Source organism: Dermacentor andersoni, chromosome 4 (genome assembly GCF_023375885.2).
Source record: "Dermacentor andersoni chromosome 4, qqDerAnde1_hic_scaffold, whole genome shotgun sequence".
Classification (NCBI taxonomy): Eukaryota; Metazoa; Arthropoda; class Arachnida; order Ixodida; family Ixodidae; genus Dermacentor; species Dermacentor andersoni.
In genome coordinates, this window is record NC_092817.1 from 131,878,704 (window position 1) to 131,897,209 (window position 18,506).

An 18,506-nucleotide genomic window follows, 5' to 3' on the forward strand; every position below is an offset into this window, starting at 1 on the left:
ACCTCGCTCGGTGGGCCCTCCGAATCCAGGAATATGATATCCGTGTCGTCTATCGCTCTGGACGCAAACACTCTGACGCCGATGCCCTCTCGCGCTCCCCAGTTACTTCAGACAGCAGCACTTCTACCTACAGACATGACATCTCACCACTTGACATCCTGGACATGGCATCGGAGCAACGAAAAGACCCATGGATCGTCATGATTATCGACTTTTTGTCAAATCCTCCGGGAAATTCGGCACCTCGAGCGTTACGCCGACAGGCGCAGCATTTCACAATCCGCGACGGACTTTTATACCGCCGCAACCACCACAATGACAGCCGCAAATGGCTCTTAGTAGTGTCTCGCCACCTACGACAAGATTTGTGCTCCACTTTTCATTCTGACCCGCAGTGTGGTCACGGCGGAGCGTCAAAAACCTTCACACGGCTTCGCCTGCGATAATATTGGCGAGGGATGTACAACTTCGTCCACAAATACGTACGCTCCTGCATTGTGTCCCGCATCTCTCCACCGCACCTCTACAACCACTTCTCTGCCCAGATCAGCCATTTGATGTGTCTGCATTGATATATACGGGCCTCTTCCATCTACTGGCGCTGGCAACCGATGGATTGTTGTCGCCGTAGATCATTTGACACGGTATGCTGAAACCGCCGCCTTGCCTGCCGCATCAGCAAAAGACATCGCCTCGTTCATTCTAAAAACTTCGTTCTTCGCCATGGCGCCCCTCGTGAACTCTTGAGCGATCGGGACCGCGATATTCCTCTCGGACATCCTGCAGTCACTCCTATCTGAATGCCAAATTATTCACCCCACTAGTGCTGCTTATCATTCGCATTCCAATGGCTTAACAGAGCGATTCAACAGAACTCTTGGTGACATGATATCAATGTATGTTGCATCTGGCCACTCCAACTGGGATCTTGTACTTCCGTTCGTCACTTACGCATATAACACTGCCTCTCAAGCCACTACCGGATTCTCACTATTCTTTCTGCTTTACGGCCGCCATCCCTCCTGTTCTCCCGTACCGGCCGGACCCTGCTGAATGCTCACCTGTTTCTGCGATTGCTCAGCACGCCGAGAAATGCCGACAACTGGCCCGTTCTTTGACGTCCACTCAACGGTGCCGCCAAAAAGAGCGCCATGACCTCAATCCTCCCCTCATCCCTTCCCCGTCGACTCACTCGTGTGGCTTGAGTGAAGAAATTTTTATTGCAGGTCCGGCGAGGACGCGAACTGGTCGCACACCTGGCTAGTCCCACGTCGGGACCGGCAGGTCTAGCCCACCGGCCCGGTCGCGGGCACGCCGGACAGCCAGGACTTGCTTCTCTAGAGCGGGGCTACGCAGAAGCGAGTCCCACTCCTCCTTGATGAACTTGGGGTATGTCGACCCGCACTCCCACAGCATGTGCGCTAGAGTGGAGGTCTGCCCGCAGGAGGGGCAGGCGTCGTCGTGATACACGTCCGGGTAAGCCTCGTGGAGAACGGACAGACACGGATACGTACGGTCTGCAGAAGCCTAAACGAAACGGCGTCAAGAGCGTCGACGGCGTCAAGAGCATGAGCAATATGGTTATATATCCGAAGAGCAAACTGGCCTCCGTCCTGCAACGGGCGGCCAGAGAACCTCCTACTGCTCTTCATTTCACCCATCCTTCTCTTGTCCGTACGCTACCAACACGCCTCTGAAATCTCGAGCTTCTCGCCGCAAATGCCTTCTCCACGTCGTCGTTCAGTATCACCTCTCAGACCTTCCTCTCATGTCTCCAACGCTCATTTAGAATTTCTCGTATTTTTACAAAGTATCAGAAGAATTCTTCTTACGTGTCTGTGCTCCGAGATAACCGACTCCAAATTTTATTTTCATTCGTAGGATTACGGCCTTCAGGAGAGGATCGGCGCAAAGCTCTTCCCTAATGTGACGCCGCTGTTGCCTGTGGCGTTTACTCTGGCGACGGGGCGGGTTGATTGTCAAAGATTATAACTGACCTTTTCGCCGCCCGAATGGCGAAATAAGAAAAAACCGAATCCGGAACCGCGGTTGTAACACGTGACCTGTAACCATGGCGGCAGCTGCCATGCCACGGTAATGGCGCGAGCGGAGAAGCTGGAGGGCAGTGCGGAATCGTAATGGTGACTAGACGAGCGGGCATGGTCCTTGCCTGGTCTACGTAAATGAAGTGACTGCTGATTTTCATGTATTGTAAACTTTATTGAAATCCAGAGGCCCACCGCACTGTCATATCTTGATTTCGCCAGCTAAGTGGGGAAGGGGAACCATTATCATCTATGTCTATGCCTCCGCCCTGTTGTCAGAAGAAGCACTGCACGTGGGTGCCGCGTCAAGTCAGGGAGGAACTTTGCACCGATCTTCACTCTCTTACATGCGTAATCATACGAACGACAATTTGGAGTCGGTTATCTCGGAGCACCGACATGCTAGAAGAATTCTTCGAAGTCAAACTGTGCAGAAATATGACTGCCTCTAACTTTTGAATACAAACAGAAACAGTTACTGCAGTCAATAAAATGTTAATTATTCAATTTTAGTTAATTCGGCTGCTGACAGCGATAATTATGATGTCACTTTGTGTCCCCCTGGCCACAAGACTTATTTGCACAGGTGGTGATCGAGTGCCCCCAGTGCCTAATTTTAAGAAAACCATAAAGCTTAATTTTAAACACCCGGTTAATTAAAAATCTTAACCTTCGTTCTAACTCAACTTTCTGATTACAACTCTTCTTCTTACACCGCTCAATACCTGAATCATCTTATATTAACACCGTACAGCATGTTATACTTTGAATACAAGCTTTGTGCTGCAAATGGCTCATGTCACTTAATGTTAGACAGGCCATCATTTCTTTCCGCCGCCACCGTCAATATGCAACTCCCACCTAGCGCCTTTATGATGGTGCTTTAATACTAACAAACTGTCTGAAGTACCTAGACCTTCGATTTTCTTCTGATTTAGTATGAACCGTACGTATGGCAGATCACAAATTCAGCTAGCATAGCACTTGGATACAAGCACCGTAACCTAGCCCTAGCACCCTATTCTCTTAACTGGCGGACCTCCCTGTCTTTACGTCTCGCCCGCACTACTTTTATTGGCCCAAAATTATAGTACGCTAGCGCTGTCCTAGTTCGACATCAGTGGCACAATCGGAGATAATTCTCCGAAATGGGAGTTCACTTTGCGTTCAGTTTCGCTTTGGCGAATCCTGTGAGGTGAAACTGAACGCAAACTAAATTCGCGTTTCCAACAACGATCTCCGGTCACGCCTCAGCTTAACCTAAAAAGCATATCTGAACCAGTTCCAAGCCGGACAGGTAGATTCTTCGTTTGCATTTAGATCAATAACCCTAGCATATCAGCAGTAAAAATCAATTGATTTCTCCACCCTTAGCCTCTCGCCGTAAGACAGCACACATTTGCTTTTATGAACGATTCTTCCATTTTCTCCCAGTGGTTAAAAACTTCATCCGGTCAACTTATTGCATTTCCCGCCACAGCCATTCGATGGTAACGTAGTAGGCAACAGCATGAGGGCTACCGGATGACTAAGCTGCAATAATGACAATGGCACAATCGCTATGTTATGGTGACTACCGTATCACAACGGATCCGTAGCAATGTCTGTCTCACGACGACATAAAGACGATGATGGCTTGACAAGGGCCATATAGTTATGATCGAAAGACAACAAGATAATTATAGAATGAGGAAGAAAGACATCGATAGAAAGGAAAATGTGTTGTCGCAACAACGGCTTGACGACAAAAGGATGACGTTTCTCAAGTAATAACGATAGCAAAAAGACAGCATGATGACATCGACATACCGACTACAGAATGACTAAGTTCGAATGACAACGGTACAACCACCACAACGCCATTGCGACGATGGTGCGAAAATGAATATATGATGACGTTTGTATTACAGCGAATGAATGACGTTAGTGACATAACAATACTATGAGCACAATGAGATGACGACGATGGCGTGACGACTACTCAATTCGTACGGCGACTGACTGTAGACGACTACGGCATGACAATGATGTCATCAAAAGCGTCGAATGACGAAGCTGGGGAGGCGATGGTGAAATGAGCACGATGGCCTCACGGCGAAAGTATGGCGAATGCATGACGACAGCATGACGACGCTGGATGGGAAGTCAGCAGGATGACGATAGTCTTATGACAAACCTGAAATGACGACAATGCAACGATCATGAGGGTATCACGATCACATTTATTGTGGCCTAAGCTATTACAGAACGTGGGTGACTGGGTCGGTGTAAAAGCCCTGTCGACGACTAATGACGAGAGCCTGAAGGGATGACGACAACGCAGTCGCTACGACAGTACGGCAGCCACGAGCACATGCCTAGTAGCATGCCATATAAGAAAACTTGGAGCCCAGTGGCCAATAGAAACGGCGGCGGACGCGGTCGTACGTGAGGTTTACCCCAAGATGTCCTGAAGAACAGGCAGGTCAAGGCGGAGAGTACTGGCGGAAGAATCGATGAGAGCAGAATGTGCGGAGAAGAAGTCTAAGCCGAGGATGATGTCGCGGGGACAGTGGGCGATGATTGTGAATTGCACAATAGTGGAGTGATCGGTGAAGGAGAAGCGGGCGGTGCACGTGCCAATTACAGGGGCTGTTGCGCCATCGCCGACACGGACAACAGGCGTTGTGGGGGGCGTGATTATTTTCTTTAGCCGGTTACGAAGGTGAGCGCTCATTACCGACAAAAGCGCCCCAGCGTCTATAAGATCACACACGCAAACACCGTCGATTTGCACGTCAAGAAGGGTCATATGAGTGGGCAACGTCAGTAGAGGATTTGTCGGCGTAGGGAGCAATGCAGCGTCACCGCGAGGCGCGCCATCGTCTAGTTTTGCGGCTGGGAGCGGCGTCCGAAAGGAGCCGGCGAATAGGAGCAACGGGGCTGGGGAAAGGATGATTGTCGTCGTTGGGGCGAAGGCGAACGAGAGTAGCAGTGGTTCCGCGCAGGAGAATCATTGGCGGCTGCGGTATCCTGTGTTGGCTTCTGGTTTCGGTTTTGGGTCGTTTACGTCAGGGCGCCACTCAGCCCCAAACGCTGTAAGTTCCCTGCAGCGTTTCCCCTCGCAGAAATAAAATCATTCTTGGTCTGGTCCCCAACTGAAGCAGTACGGCTTTTTCTTGCGGCGTTGCGCGCCCTGGCCGTTTAGGCCTCATGCCATAGATCCTCCATCCGGCCGCCCCGTCGAAGCTACAAAAAACTGGCGACGAGGATGGGATACGAACCCACGCGGGTCACACTCAACGGGACCACGACAGAAATTTGCAAACCGTCCTGTGTACAATAAGTAATGCAGGCATGCAGCTTAATCACAAGTGCGTATTCTGTGTCCCAGAATTTACTTTCTTAGGACATAAAATTACTGCAAACGGCATCCGGTGGATAGCAAAATTCAGGCAATCGTGGAGGCACCAAAGCCTAAGGACAGACAGGCTCTACATTCATTTCTGGGCCTTACGGGATATTATGTTTAATTCATGCCGCAGTATGCCGACGTAGTGGAACCGTTAAGGAAACTCCTAAGGCAAGGACAAGCCTTTGTCTGAGATCGGGATACTGAATATAGCTTTCAAGCGTACTTGCATGACGCCCGGTAGTACGCATGTTTCAACCGCATTTTCCTATTGTTGTGACAGTTGATGCTTCTGATGTTGGCATAGGAGCCGTCCTGCAGCAAAAATGCGGAAATGAGCTCTTTACAGTAACTTTTGATTCTCGTACGTTGTCTTCCGCAGAACGACGGTACTCTGTAGGCGAACGGGAAGCATTGGCATGTCTGCTTGCGAGTGAACACTAGCATGTTTACTTGTGGGGTCGACAGTTGACTCTACGAACTGATCACCGAGCTCTAGTCGCATTGCTATCTTCAAAGGGTCTTGTACAGCTCCCATGAAGAATCGCAACGTGGAATACAACATTGCTACAGAGCTACAGGCATATGCTGCTGTACAGTCCGAATTGTCCTACATGGATAATCTGCTTCTCCGAGGTGAACGTATCGTTCCTCCTGCTTCCCTGCTTCAGACACTCATCTCTATTGCTCATGAAGGCCACTTAGGCATTACGAAAAGCAAGCTCAGATTGGGATGCATCTACTGGTGGCCTCCCATGGATAGGCACGTTGAGGAACTTGTGGGAAACTGCTTTGTGTGCCAACAAGTAGATAAATCTGCCAAACAATCTTTTGCTCCATTGCAACCTATCGAGTGACCGTTAAGACGATGGAAGAAGTTAGCCATGGACATAATAGGGAAGATAACCGATTGTCATTAAGGGTTACGGACTGGATTCGAAGGGAAGGGTAGCGTGGCAAGGGGCGGCAGAAAGTTAGGTGGGCGGATGAGATTAAGGGACGACATGGCCACAAATAGTACATGACCGGGGTTGTTAAAGAAGTATGGGAGAGGCCTTTGCCCTGCAGTGGGCGCAACTAGGCTGATGATGATGATGATGATGATGATGATGATGATGATGATGATGATGATGATAATAGGTCCTCTTGATCGTACTCCACAGTGTGCACGTTTTGCTTTGGTCATGGTTGACTATCATTCCAATTGGCCCGAAGTTGCTCGTATGCCTTCCGTCACAAGGGAAGCCATCATGCACAGTCTCATGTCCATATTCAGTAGAGAGGGATTTCCTGATGCTATAGTGTCCGAGAATGAACCTCAGTTTGTTTCTGCACAGTTCGAAAACTTCCTGAAGGAAAGAGGCATTAAGCATTTCTTGTCTTCTCTTTACTACCCACAGGCTAATGGCGAGGTAGAAAGATTTAACCATGTCCTTAAAGAATTCATAAAGATTTCTATTTTGGAACAGCGAGACCTCAGGCTTGCGGTCTTAGAATACTTGGCAATTTGCTGGTTTACTCCACATATGACTACCGGTGTGTCTCCAGCTATGTTGCTCCATAGTCGACGGTGACGTACTCGGCTGGACGTTGCAAACATGCATCCAATTCATCCTGAATTTGCTTCTCCAAAGTAGCGCCAGGACGTGCAGAGCACAGTACGTAAAAAGCGGGAAAATCCTAAAAAGTGTGTGAATCGTCGTCGCGCAACCAAATGTCCTCAGTGTCAGCCAGGCGATCTGGTTAGGGTACGTACTTCACGGAAATCTAGTCCTAAATACTCCGGTCTGTTCAAGATTTATCGCAAAGTAGGTCGAAGTACTTTCCAGTTGGAACTGGTACCCAAAACAACACACAGACAAAATGCCAGCGCACTGCAGCGCGTATGGATGTACGAATAATCGCGGCAAGAAGAACGTCATTTTTTGTTATTTAGTTGTTTCCGTCCGTGTAGCGTTACCCGCTACAATGAGCGTAGTGGATGAACGCCGTAAAGCGGCTGAATGCGGACGACTCGAGTTCGGTAAATCCGGAATTTGGATTCGTAGCGAGCATTTTATAACAGGTATACGTCACAAATTTTGGTCTGCAATTAGTGCTGTGCATTAATACCTGCCCTTCTTCAATTTTAGGCCAGCCTTCAAACTTTTCTAGCCACCCTGACAACGTGCCAACTGTTTTCACATACACCCGAATTTCCGGTCAGGCTGCGGTGGAGCGGCACGGTCGTTGCATGGATAAAAAGGCGTGTAAGAGCAATGTTAATGACAGCGAACTAAGATTTCAGTGTGGCATGTGCGCGGCGGCGTCGGCTGGTGCTTTCAGAGCACGCTTTCGTGTTTGGTGTAGGTAATAGCTATCAGCGCGTGGGCTCGCTCCGCCGGCGTATCGCCCGGCTTAAAGCATGCGCGTGTGCGTGCGCCAGCTAACGCACGCATTTTTATTGCGAGAGGAAATGAAAACCAAGGGCCGCATTTGCTAACGATTATTTGGAAAATCATGTCATACCGTCTCGCACGTCGCTGCGCATTCGATAGCACACAGATTGGCGACTTGATGGGACGAGTTATATTACATAAATGCCGTCCGCTGGAACATAGGGTGCAAGGTCCGAGATCAATGTATGCTGCCAGTCAAAGTGCGAGATAAGTGAGCGATATGAAGTAAAGGTGAGCCGCTGGAATGCAACCCGCTTCGACATAGAGAGAGAGAGAGAGAGAGAGAGAAGAACTTTTGTTTTTACGCCAGCGTCCGGCGCTCACAGCTTCGACAGCTGACGATGCGACAGGTTTTATGTGTTAGCGTCTAGCTGTGCCATTCGTTCGAACCCTGAGCTTAATTTTAGCTGTGTTTTAATACATACAAGTAACAGTAACAGTAATAGCCAGCCACTTCAATGAACATGGTCATATATTCGACTATATACTACATATATACTACAAATAAATTTCCGTTCACCTCGCGAGATGAAATTTACGGAATCATACCTCATACATAAGTTTAAATGGCTATACCCGACGGGAATTCTTTTGGTGCGGGGCAGCTTAAAATCTTAAAAAGCGATAGCTTAAGTATGAAATTCTCACATCATCAATGAAGGCACAAACCACATTGTACCACCCGCTAACCTTAGTTTTTAGCCTCACGTATTCCTCCATCCAATTCTTTTTCTGCCTACTACTCAATTTAACACACTGCTTCTTGTTTTTACGTTTATATCAACTGTACGACCCCTTTTTTTATGTACATCTGCCCCCGCCCGCTTCTACTCATCTCACTCTCCCATTTGTTATTCCGGTTTTGGTTCTCCCTCCTTTTTTGGCTGTCTTTTATTAAATATGTATTTTTGAAACTCTCTCACTAACACATTCCAAAGTCCCAGACGCCGGGATCCTTTTTCGGCTCCTTAGCCACACAGGGTACCCCATTTCTGATTACCGCTGTAACGACACCTACGTTGAGCTACTAAGGCTAACGTTCCTTGAAAGACCATGCCGCTTCCATCCAGTTACCGCATGCATTGCACCCCAGACTCCTTGTCACCGCCTTAACTCCTTCAAAATTACGCAACCAATTGCTGCTACGGTACAAAAGTGTGGTACTAAAGTGTGCTACGGTACTAAAGTACTTTGTGGGTCTTGTTACTCGCGCACAGAGTGCCTGACCGGCTCTCCTAAAGCCACAAAAACATGACGCCAGTGACACCGCTGAATGCTCCCTAATCTCTCGCTTCCCCAAAACCCCCCCGTGCACTTCATTTTCTTGTTCTTTTTTTTTCTATTGATGCCTTCTTTTTATTTCTTTTCTTCCCGCCTTCCCACTCTCCCGCTCTTGTACCCTCGTCTAAAGAACCACGCTTACAGACGTCATGCGACAGCGCTCATTCGCTCATTCTTTCCTTTTACAACGCGCCGCCACCGGCAACAACCGCACGTGACGTCAGTCTACTAAACCTTAACGCTAACATGCCAAGGATGACGAGGCCGCCTTGGACGAAGGTAGGTCCTCCTATCAAAACGTTTGGCAGCCAGCCTTTCTGAAGCACCTCATTCCTGTTTATAAGCATTATACCACAGTGTTCTTTTATAGACGCATTTGCTCAATCCGGCTTTCTAATTTGCGCTGTTACTGATCGATATCTGTGCTCCCACTCATGCATTTCTTCTTATAATGTCAGGGCGTGGGCGCATGCTCTCAATAGAAATGCTAAAGTTGTCCACTAAGATTTAATGGACGTTTTGCGTTTCTTTTTTGTAGTGCCGCCTGGCCAGCAAATTATAAACAATAGGCGCGTGCGAATATAAAAATTTTTTTAATACCAATCGAATAGTGCTTCCTACCGAATCCTTATGCAAACTGAATTCAGAATATTTGAAATTGTCGATTATTTATTTCACTTGAAATAACAGGAACAATAGCGCTTGTCAGAATATAGCGGGATAAATCCAGTAAAGTGCACGAAATGGTTTTATCGGAGCATAACATCGCATCTGTGCGGCGGTTCTACTTGTCGATGTGGAGAGCAAAAAAAAGCAACGTGAACCTATACCTATACCAGTTATTTACGCTATTTTTGCGGCATACGCCGAGTTCGAATGTCTTCCTTTACCAAATAACGTGTTTCCACAGGTGTAGCGCGTTGAACAGCTATAGATTATGCAGGACGATTTCCTTCCTGGGAAGTCAGTCGGAGACTGAACCTTCCGCTCGCCGAAGGAGGTATGGGGCTGTGAAGAGACGACGACCGTTGTATGTCAATTTGACAAACTTCAGGTTGGCAGGCAACATGTGTGGGTCCTTGATCTTGTTTATAACTGAACATGTTCCCAATAAAGGCGCCACACTACTGAATACAAGGTGTTGGTGCGATCTAACGACACTTAACCTGTCAGTAGAGAGTCCAGTTCTTTCAGAACGCTTGTCTTTGCACAGGTGGCTGTTTTTGCTTGACACGCCCAAGCTAAGAGATGTAGCCTAGCAAGGCACACCATCAATGAAATGAACCAGCAATTTCTGATGTTAACGTTGCGCTACCAAACATGGCAATGTAGTCACCTGAAACGAGATTACGTTATTAAAGAGCTTAATTCACAGTGGAAATTTATGGCGAACAACAATGTGTAGAATCATATCACATAAATGCAAGCGTCAAAACCAGCCTGTAATGTAAATGGCCAAATTATGAAAGAATTTTTCCTACCTCTAAGGTATATGAAGTTCCCAAAAGTAATTTATCTATTGAAAAATTTGCGATATACGATTTCGCGAGGCCGATTTTGCGTTCCTACGGGATAGTATTATTAGAAAAATTTGAGGTGCGCCGACCATACTGTGCATCGGGAAGTTTCGCGCACATCGCGATGAGCGATTATTCGCGTCCGGTCAGCGACGCATAGACGAAGATAGCCAATGCAGATTTTGCTGCACGCGAACGGAATTTTCTGGACTCCTGGCTACTACACAGTCGACGTGAAACCGCGAGCCAGCTTTTCGCGTCTGTGTTCGTCTCGGTCGGAGACGAGCTTACATAAGGACAGCCAGCTCGCGGTGAATAGACGCATAGCAAACGCCGATATTAAGCCTAGTCGATCTTTTTTTTTGCGTATACGTTTGTGCTCGGCTATTGCGTTTGTTTTGCTGGAGCGACATATACATAGTACCAGCTGCCGCAGAAAGCAAATCTGCGCTAGTAGTGCCGGCGTGCAGACATTACTCCAAAGTCTGCGCAGAACTTAAAATCAAGCAGGCGGTACCGAAAGGAGGAAGGTGAAGACTTAACAAGGCCGGTGCAATAGTGCAGCACTAGGGCAGCGCACAAGAAATCGAACGTGAGAAACACAGAGTACGTAGGAGCCACGCAGTGACGCCTACAAAGCGCATGAGCTTACTCACAACAGAAATCCTGGTCAGCATAAAACCAGTGGAGAAGCCCTTTATTGCGCTAGATGATGCTAAAAACAGTCATACTAATGATTTGACGACAGCGCCGAAAATGAAGAGGATCAGCACGCAGTGCTGGAAGGTGCCTACGCTCGTTCTCCACGGATGCGCCGTGCAAGTTGTACATCCTTGGGCATTATGGTGACGCGTTTAGCGTGAATTGCACACAAGTTGCAGTCTTCGAAGAGGCCGACAAGGTACGCTTCCGAGGCTTCTTGCATGGCCTGCACGGCGGAACTCTGAAACCGCAGGTCAGTCTTGAAGTCCTGCGCTATTTCACGAACCAAGCGCTGAAAGGGTAGCTTGCGGATCAGCAAATCAGTCGATTTCTGGTACCGCCGAATTTCGCGAAGAGCCACTGTGCCTGCAGAAAACACAAGGAAAGAAAGAAAAGACTGGCTATAGCAACACAAGGCAACTGGAAATAGGAATACAGAGTATGATTGACGCCACGCAGTGCGGCCAGTATTTGTGTGCAAAAAGGAGCACAGTTTCGAGCACGAGATAAGACAGACTGAAAAAGAGAACTGCAAAAATTTAAGCACTCTACGATTCACTCTTAAATGGCGTCCGACCCTTCTGAGCTTATCTTCTCGCACAGAAATAATCGTCGCCGGACTGTGTTTTCTTTCATGAAAGCTCTGCACTCATTACCTTCCTATCAAAAATACAGTGCCACGTTCATAACGCATATGCCCTTCGTGACCCTTCCTGACGGGGGTGCACAGCATTAAATAATGTGAAATCATCCAGGGTGACGTATCGCCAATGTATTTGTCGCACTACGCTTCATTGCAAATGAAAGTGATGAGCTTAAAATATAAACACGAACTTACCAGGCCTATACCGATGCGGTTTCTTTATGCCTCCGGTGGCGGGCGCGGACTTCCGAGCTGCCTTCGTGGCCAGCTGCTTGCGAGGCGCCTTTCCACCAGTTGACTTTCGCGCAGTCTGCTTGGTCCTAGCCATGGCGTGCTGTAGCGTGCTGCGGGTGATCCGCTAACCGATTGCGATTCAGTGCAAAGTTGGCCGCCTTTTTATGGTCACGACACGAGCATGCGCACTCTGTAGAGAACGTCACGTCAGCATCAGTCCTTTGTATTATCGGAACAGTCCTGTCCACTTCCATTCGTAGTGGCGCTGAAAACGGTTAGCCACTCCTGATAAGAACGGTTTATCACGTTCCATGCGCAGCACAAGGCACCACACTTTCTTCTGCAAGACTCGTGGCGGAACGACTACGTACGGCGCTGCAAAGTAAGCGTGCATCACTCTTTAATATAGTGATTACTAAATGTATTGTGGAAACGAGGAAGATTGTGGCGTGACAAAACGATTGTTTTTATTCTCGTAAGGGTTGTCGGGTTGGCTATAGTCGTATATAAACGTCATGCTCACAAAAAAAATAGCCATAGTTGTGGGGTTTAAGATTCAACAGTTGGTTACCAGGGACCCTGCAGTGGAGGGACTCGCAATACCCTTGACCACAAGGGGTTCTTTATTAAATTAAAATGAAATTATAGGGCTTTACGTGCTAAAACCACTTTCCGATTACGAGGCACACCTTAGCTGGAGACTGGAAATTTGGAACTCCTGGGGTTCTTTAAGGCGCATCTAAATCTTAGTACCCGGTTGTCTTCGCATTTTGCCCATGCCGAAATGCCGCCGCCGTGGCCGGCATTCTATCCCGCGAGCTCTACCAGCCCAACACCATACCCCTATCTAACCACCACGGGTGGGTTCATTATGTCTCGCTTAAATAAGGTACGCTACCCCGTTTTTCACTTGTGTACATCAGCCTATCTTTTACAACGATGTTCATAGATAAAGGTATCAGCAAGACCATTGGTTCGCGGATTTCCTCAATAAGAATTATACCAGCATTCTGGAGCGCTTTGTGGGGCTGTGAGGAAGTAACTAAGGTATTAATGAACGTTTTTTTTCACGCTGTCTAATTAGCATGAAGGCGCGGTCCGAGATATAATACTAGAGTGGGCGAGCGTCTCATTTTGCTACGTCGTTGTATGCGTATCTTCATAATCATACCCCGCATGAGGCTTAAGATCACACAGTAAGTACACTCACCCATGTCTATGGATATAAAGATGTTTATAAATAATTCGTACCATATTTCTGTCTCTATTTTATGCACCAGTAAATGAGCCCCAATGACAAAGGCTGAAAAGCTTCACTGAAATGTTCAAAATGTGCGTAATTAAGCTGACGATTCTTGCTTAACAAACACGGGAGGGGAAGATAACCATTAACGAGAAAAAACGGGCATTTAGAAAGCTTCCACGTCAAATACCGATATAGACTGGTAAAACTACGAAAAGCTGTCAAAGTTTACAGTGACCTCCATCAGAGAAGCTGAAAACAAATACTTTAATTGAATTCTGCCCAATCTGATGATTACCAGCCCTGGAAAATTTTGGCGGGCAATAAACAAGAAAGGAAAGTTAACTAGTGCACATCCCAAATGGGAAAATGGTGACCCACTGTCGATAGAAGCATTTGCTTAAAAATTTTATTAAACATTTTACTTCGGTTTTCTCGCTGCCACTGCAAACTACGATGCTTCATGCGCAAGCAAATTCGAGCGAGTTTCCAGCTCTCTCAATAACAGAAACGGGCGTAGCATGAGCAATAGAGAGGCTTCCATGCAAGACTTTCCCTGCACCGGATGGCATTAGTGCAAAACTTTTAAAGCTAACATCAGATAACTCATCTTATCTTTTGTCACTAATCTTTCAACAGTCAGTGGACACTGGGTTTATTCCAGATGACTGGAAGATTGCGCATATAATTCCTTGCTTTAAATCTGGAATCATGTACTTCGCGATCAATTATTGCCCCTTTCCATTACATATATTTACTGCAAACTACTTGGACATATCGCATAGAGTCACATATTGCCTGAATTTGAAACGAATAAATTACTTTTGAGAACCAACACGTCTATCACAAAAAAAAAACAGATCCTGTAACACCCAACTGTTTGATATTGCAGCCGATTTACATATCTGCATGAATTGGTCATTCTTCAAAAATGCTAATTTTATTGACTCCTCTAAATTATTGCATCGCCTCCCTCACAAACGCCTACTTATAAACATACGTAGCCTATAACTAGATGACCAAACGTTTATGCGGGTTAAGGGCTTTCTAAGTGATAGACTTCCGAGTGTTAAATTCAATCACAACATATGTCACGAGTCTCACAGTGATCAGTTTTATTTGCCGCTGCATTTTTTAACCTAGATAAAGGATATATCGACTAAAACGCAGTCTTCCATGCGTCTTTTTTGCAGATGACTGCATATTATTAACAAAATAACCAACTAGAACGTCACTTCAACCCTACAGTCCGACTGAATGACGCCTTCAGGTTGGTGTAGCCAATGTCAGATGAAAATTACCATTGAGAAAGCTAAACACTTTGAATTTGTCCCAGTCTCAATTCATTACCTAAAGAATACCTAACAATTTTGCAGTTTAAACAATTTCGTCAAATAAATACCTAGGAGTTCTGTTCAATTACAGTCTAGAATAGAATGATCATGTATAATTAACGACTTGCAAAGCATGTAGAAAGCATGCGTTCTAAGACATCACCAAGCCTTCCAAACAGAGACACTAAACTAAAAAGTAATTCTAGCCTCTCCAACTACGTCATCCGCAGAGACAAAAAGTTATATGGTTGACGTTTTATTTCTATCTTTTTTAGCCTTACAGCTCTCCACGCGCCTTATATTTTTAACAGCACCGGGTGGCACTTTTTCCTCCGGGTGGTAGCATTACGATACCATCAACAGCTGCTCAAGAGACGAGCGGACGCAGAAAAGATGATGAGGTGTCTGGGCTTTTGGCGTGAACGTGTCTGCGTAGTGGTGCGGCTCCAGTGTAATTATACTCCAAATAGTATCATTTGGCTCGGTCTTTCCACGGTTAATAATACCAACCGATAAGGATGATAAAGCCGGGGTCGAGCCTGATTATGTTGATAACAGATAATGGTCGATAAGGGTTACACTGTTCGGATCGAGTTTCATAACGTTGATATTGACACGAGGCTGCGTGGTTATGAGGAAGGGGCACAATGCTTACGCATACTTAGGACACCTCCCAGAGAACTTTCTGCGTGAACTTTTTAACTACTATGCTAAGACTATAGCTGCAGACTATGCAGCAGTATCTCACTGTTCTTATGCACAATCTAGTCCTGAAACCTTGCAGCAAAATCATGATATATACATTATTTAACACTTCATTCTACAGTACACTTACTTTAGGGCACTCGCATTCCATGTCGGTCTCCGCTTTATTTGGACGTGTGGAACCTGCAAACGTGGAAAATATACTAAAATTGCCCTCATATATGTTACGATAATATTGAAAGATTTCTCGACACATAGCTTCATCGATGTATACAACTCTGTAGTTGTAATCGGCACATTTACGGGTACCATGTCTGCCTTATATTTATTCTCCAGGCAGGATAGTTATTCCACTATGTTTAACCAAAACAAAACACTTAGCATATACAATAGTGGGCATATTTATATGTTTGCTGCAAGATTTGCATTAATGTGAAGCACCTTTGTGATCAAACGGCTTATCTGGTCATCCGAAATTCACAAACAACATATATATCATGACATGCTGTTGCAAAATTATATTCGCAAACGTCTATTTCCCAAGCACGATTCTACATTTTTACTACATGGTAAAGAAGCCATTTTATCACATAGCACTCCGTTGTGGTAGGAGAAAGCGTGAAAGTGGGCGAAGTAAAAGGAAAGGCCGGGTGCCCCCACCCTACTTGCCCGGCTTGAGTGGCAGCACTGGTTATGGTTTATGTATGGTATTCAATCCTTTTTCTTGAACCCTCCCGTCAGGTAGAGCTGTTCTTTTTTACGATAATTAATTAACCCGGTAGTCAGTGTTTGCCTATGAGGAATCTGAAAATCCCCAGAATAAAGAAGATGGATGGGCAGAGGGGGGCTATATAATCGAGGGGGAATGAGCGTCTGTCAGGTGCCACCGAAATTGGTATATTGTCATTGCAGCAAAAAAAGAAAAAAGAAAAAATAAAGAAAACGAAAGTGGCACTTTAGGAACAGAAAATTCGCCATTGATTGTCACTGCATTTCTCTTCCCCTTCCCTGTTATTGTTTTTTCCTGTGTTTCCATGTATCTATTGCCTTCGTTTATCCATATACCAAGGTGTATCCATATACAGCGGCGACGTAACGTTGTACGGAACGGGCAAGCCCCGGCCAGAAAAAACGGCGGCGTACTCGATCTTAGGTACGAGGAGCGAGGAGAAAGTTCACATCAACAAGGGACTGAGGTAGGGGTGCCCTTTATCCCCGCTGCTGATTATGATGTACTTGGTGAGGACGGAGAGGGCGCTCGAAGGAAGTAATATTGGGTTTAATCTCTCATAGAAACAGGGGAGTACAGAAGTAGAGCAGCAGCTGCGAGGTTTATTTTATGCGGACGAAATTGTGTTGCTAGCTAACAAGCAAAGTGATTTGCAACGTCTGGCTAATTCTGTGGGCAGGAAGGCAACCATTTAGGTTTGAAATTTAGTGTTAGAAAATCAGGTGTTATGGTATTCAATGAAAACAGTGAATAGACAGTGGAGATACAGGGCCAGGAAATAGCTCGGGTTATAGAATATAAATACCTTGGTATATGGATAAACGAAGGCAATATATATCTGTAAACGCAGGAAAAAACAATAACAGTGAAGGGGAAGAGAAATGCAACCATTATGAAGCACAGAGCGCTATGGGGATACAATCGGTACGAGGTCCTCCGATGTATGTGGAATGGTGTAATGGCTCCACGACTTACTTTTAGAAATGCGGTTGTTTGCTTTAAATAAGGGGTACACTCAGGACTCGATGGGAACCAAAGGTCAGTGGGTCGCCTCGCATTGGGCGCGCTCACGGGAACAGTACAAACGAAGCTCTGCAGGGTGATACGGGCTGGACTAGTTTTGAAGTGAGCGAAGCTCGCAGTAAAATTGAGTATGAAGAACGGCTGAGGAATATGGAAGAAAGTGAATGGGCTGGGAGAGGGTTCAGGTATCTGTATGGAAAAACTGGTTCATAGTGCAGGAAAAGACCTAGGAAGCTTACCAGCAAGTATGCAGCCTGTAGGGCGGGCAACACAGCAACAACGAATGGCAAGCGGAAAGTAAGAGAGGCTGAAATAATCTCATGGGTGGCGGCAATGGAAAATAAACCTGCCATGAATAACTACTTAATAGGAAAAAACGAAATCAGGAAATAAACAATTTATGATAACTCAAAGGGAAGCTTATTACTTTTCGAAGCGGGATCGGGATGCCTTAGAACACGCACCTATAAAGCTAGACATAAGGAAGAAGAAGCATGTGCTTGCTGCGTTAAAGCTAAGGAAACTATGGAGCATATTTTATTAGAATGTGAAGACGTCTACCCAGCGGTCGATTTAGGCACCACTCGCCTCCTTGAAGTCCTTGGGTTCCGCTGGAGCAGTGGAAAAATAAACATGTCCGCAGTAGGCATTAGTAGGAGGTGATTGGAGGATTGGTGGAAGAAGAGTAGGGAAACGACAAAAAACGGAGACTTACAGTTCGCAATAGCACAGTTCACAATAGGGGATCAGAAAGCTTGGGTGTGGCAGTTCATAGTGTTTTTTTTTTCCTGCTTTATTGTTTAACCTAGGTAGGACATTAGGCAGTATAATAGTTAGAGCTTGGTGGCGCAATCCCCCGCCCCGTTCCAAAGGGGACGCTCATAGCATCCACCCATCCATCCATCCATCCATCCATCCATCCATCCATCCATCCATCCGTCCGTCCGTCCATCCGTCCATCCGTCCATCCATCCATTCATCCATCCATCCATTCATCCATCCGTCGGTCCGTCCGTCCGTCCATCCGTCCATCCATCCATCCATCCATCCATCCATCCATCCATCCATCCATCCATCCATCCATCCATCCATCCATCCATCCATCCATCCATCCATCCATCCATCCATCCATCCATTCGGGGTAAGGAACAGCATAACCGAGTTTTACAACCTGGCTAATAAACGTGATTTTAAAAGTAGTATCACACGTGCGTGGGTCA

At 46.3% G+C, this 18,506-nt stretch overlaps 1 protein-coding gene across 1 annotated transcript; it reads right to left on the reverse strand.

The window, feature by feature from the left end:
• Positions 1-11,342: 11,342 nt before the first annotated feature.
• LOC126537819 (histone H3-like) lies at positions 11,343-12,395 on the reverse strand. Its single transcript, XM_050184902.3, has 2 exons — positions 12,213-12,395; positions 11,343-11,740 (listed from the first exon to the last, which is right to left on the reverse strand). Exons 1-2 carry the CDS (start codon positions 12,343-12,345, stop codon positions 11,463-11,465), a joined length of 411 nt encoding a protein of 136 aa, XP_050040859.1. The 5' UTR covers positions 12,346-12,395; the 3' UTR covers positions 11,343-11,462.
• Positions 12,396-18,506: the final 6,111 nt, after the last annotated feature.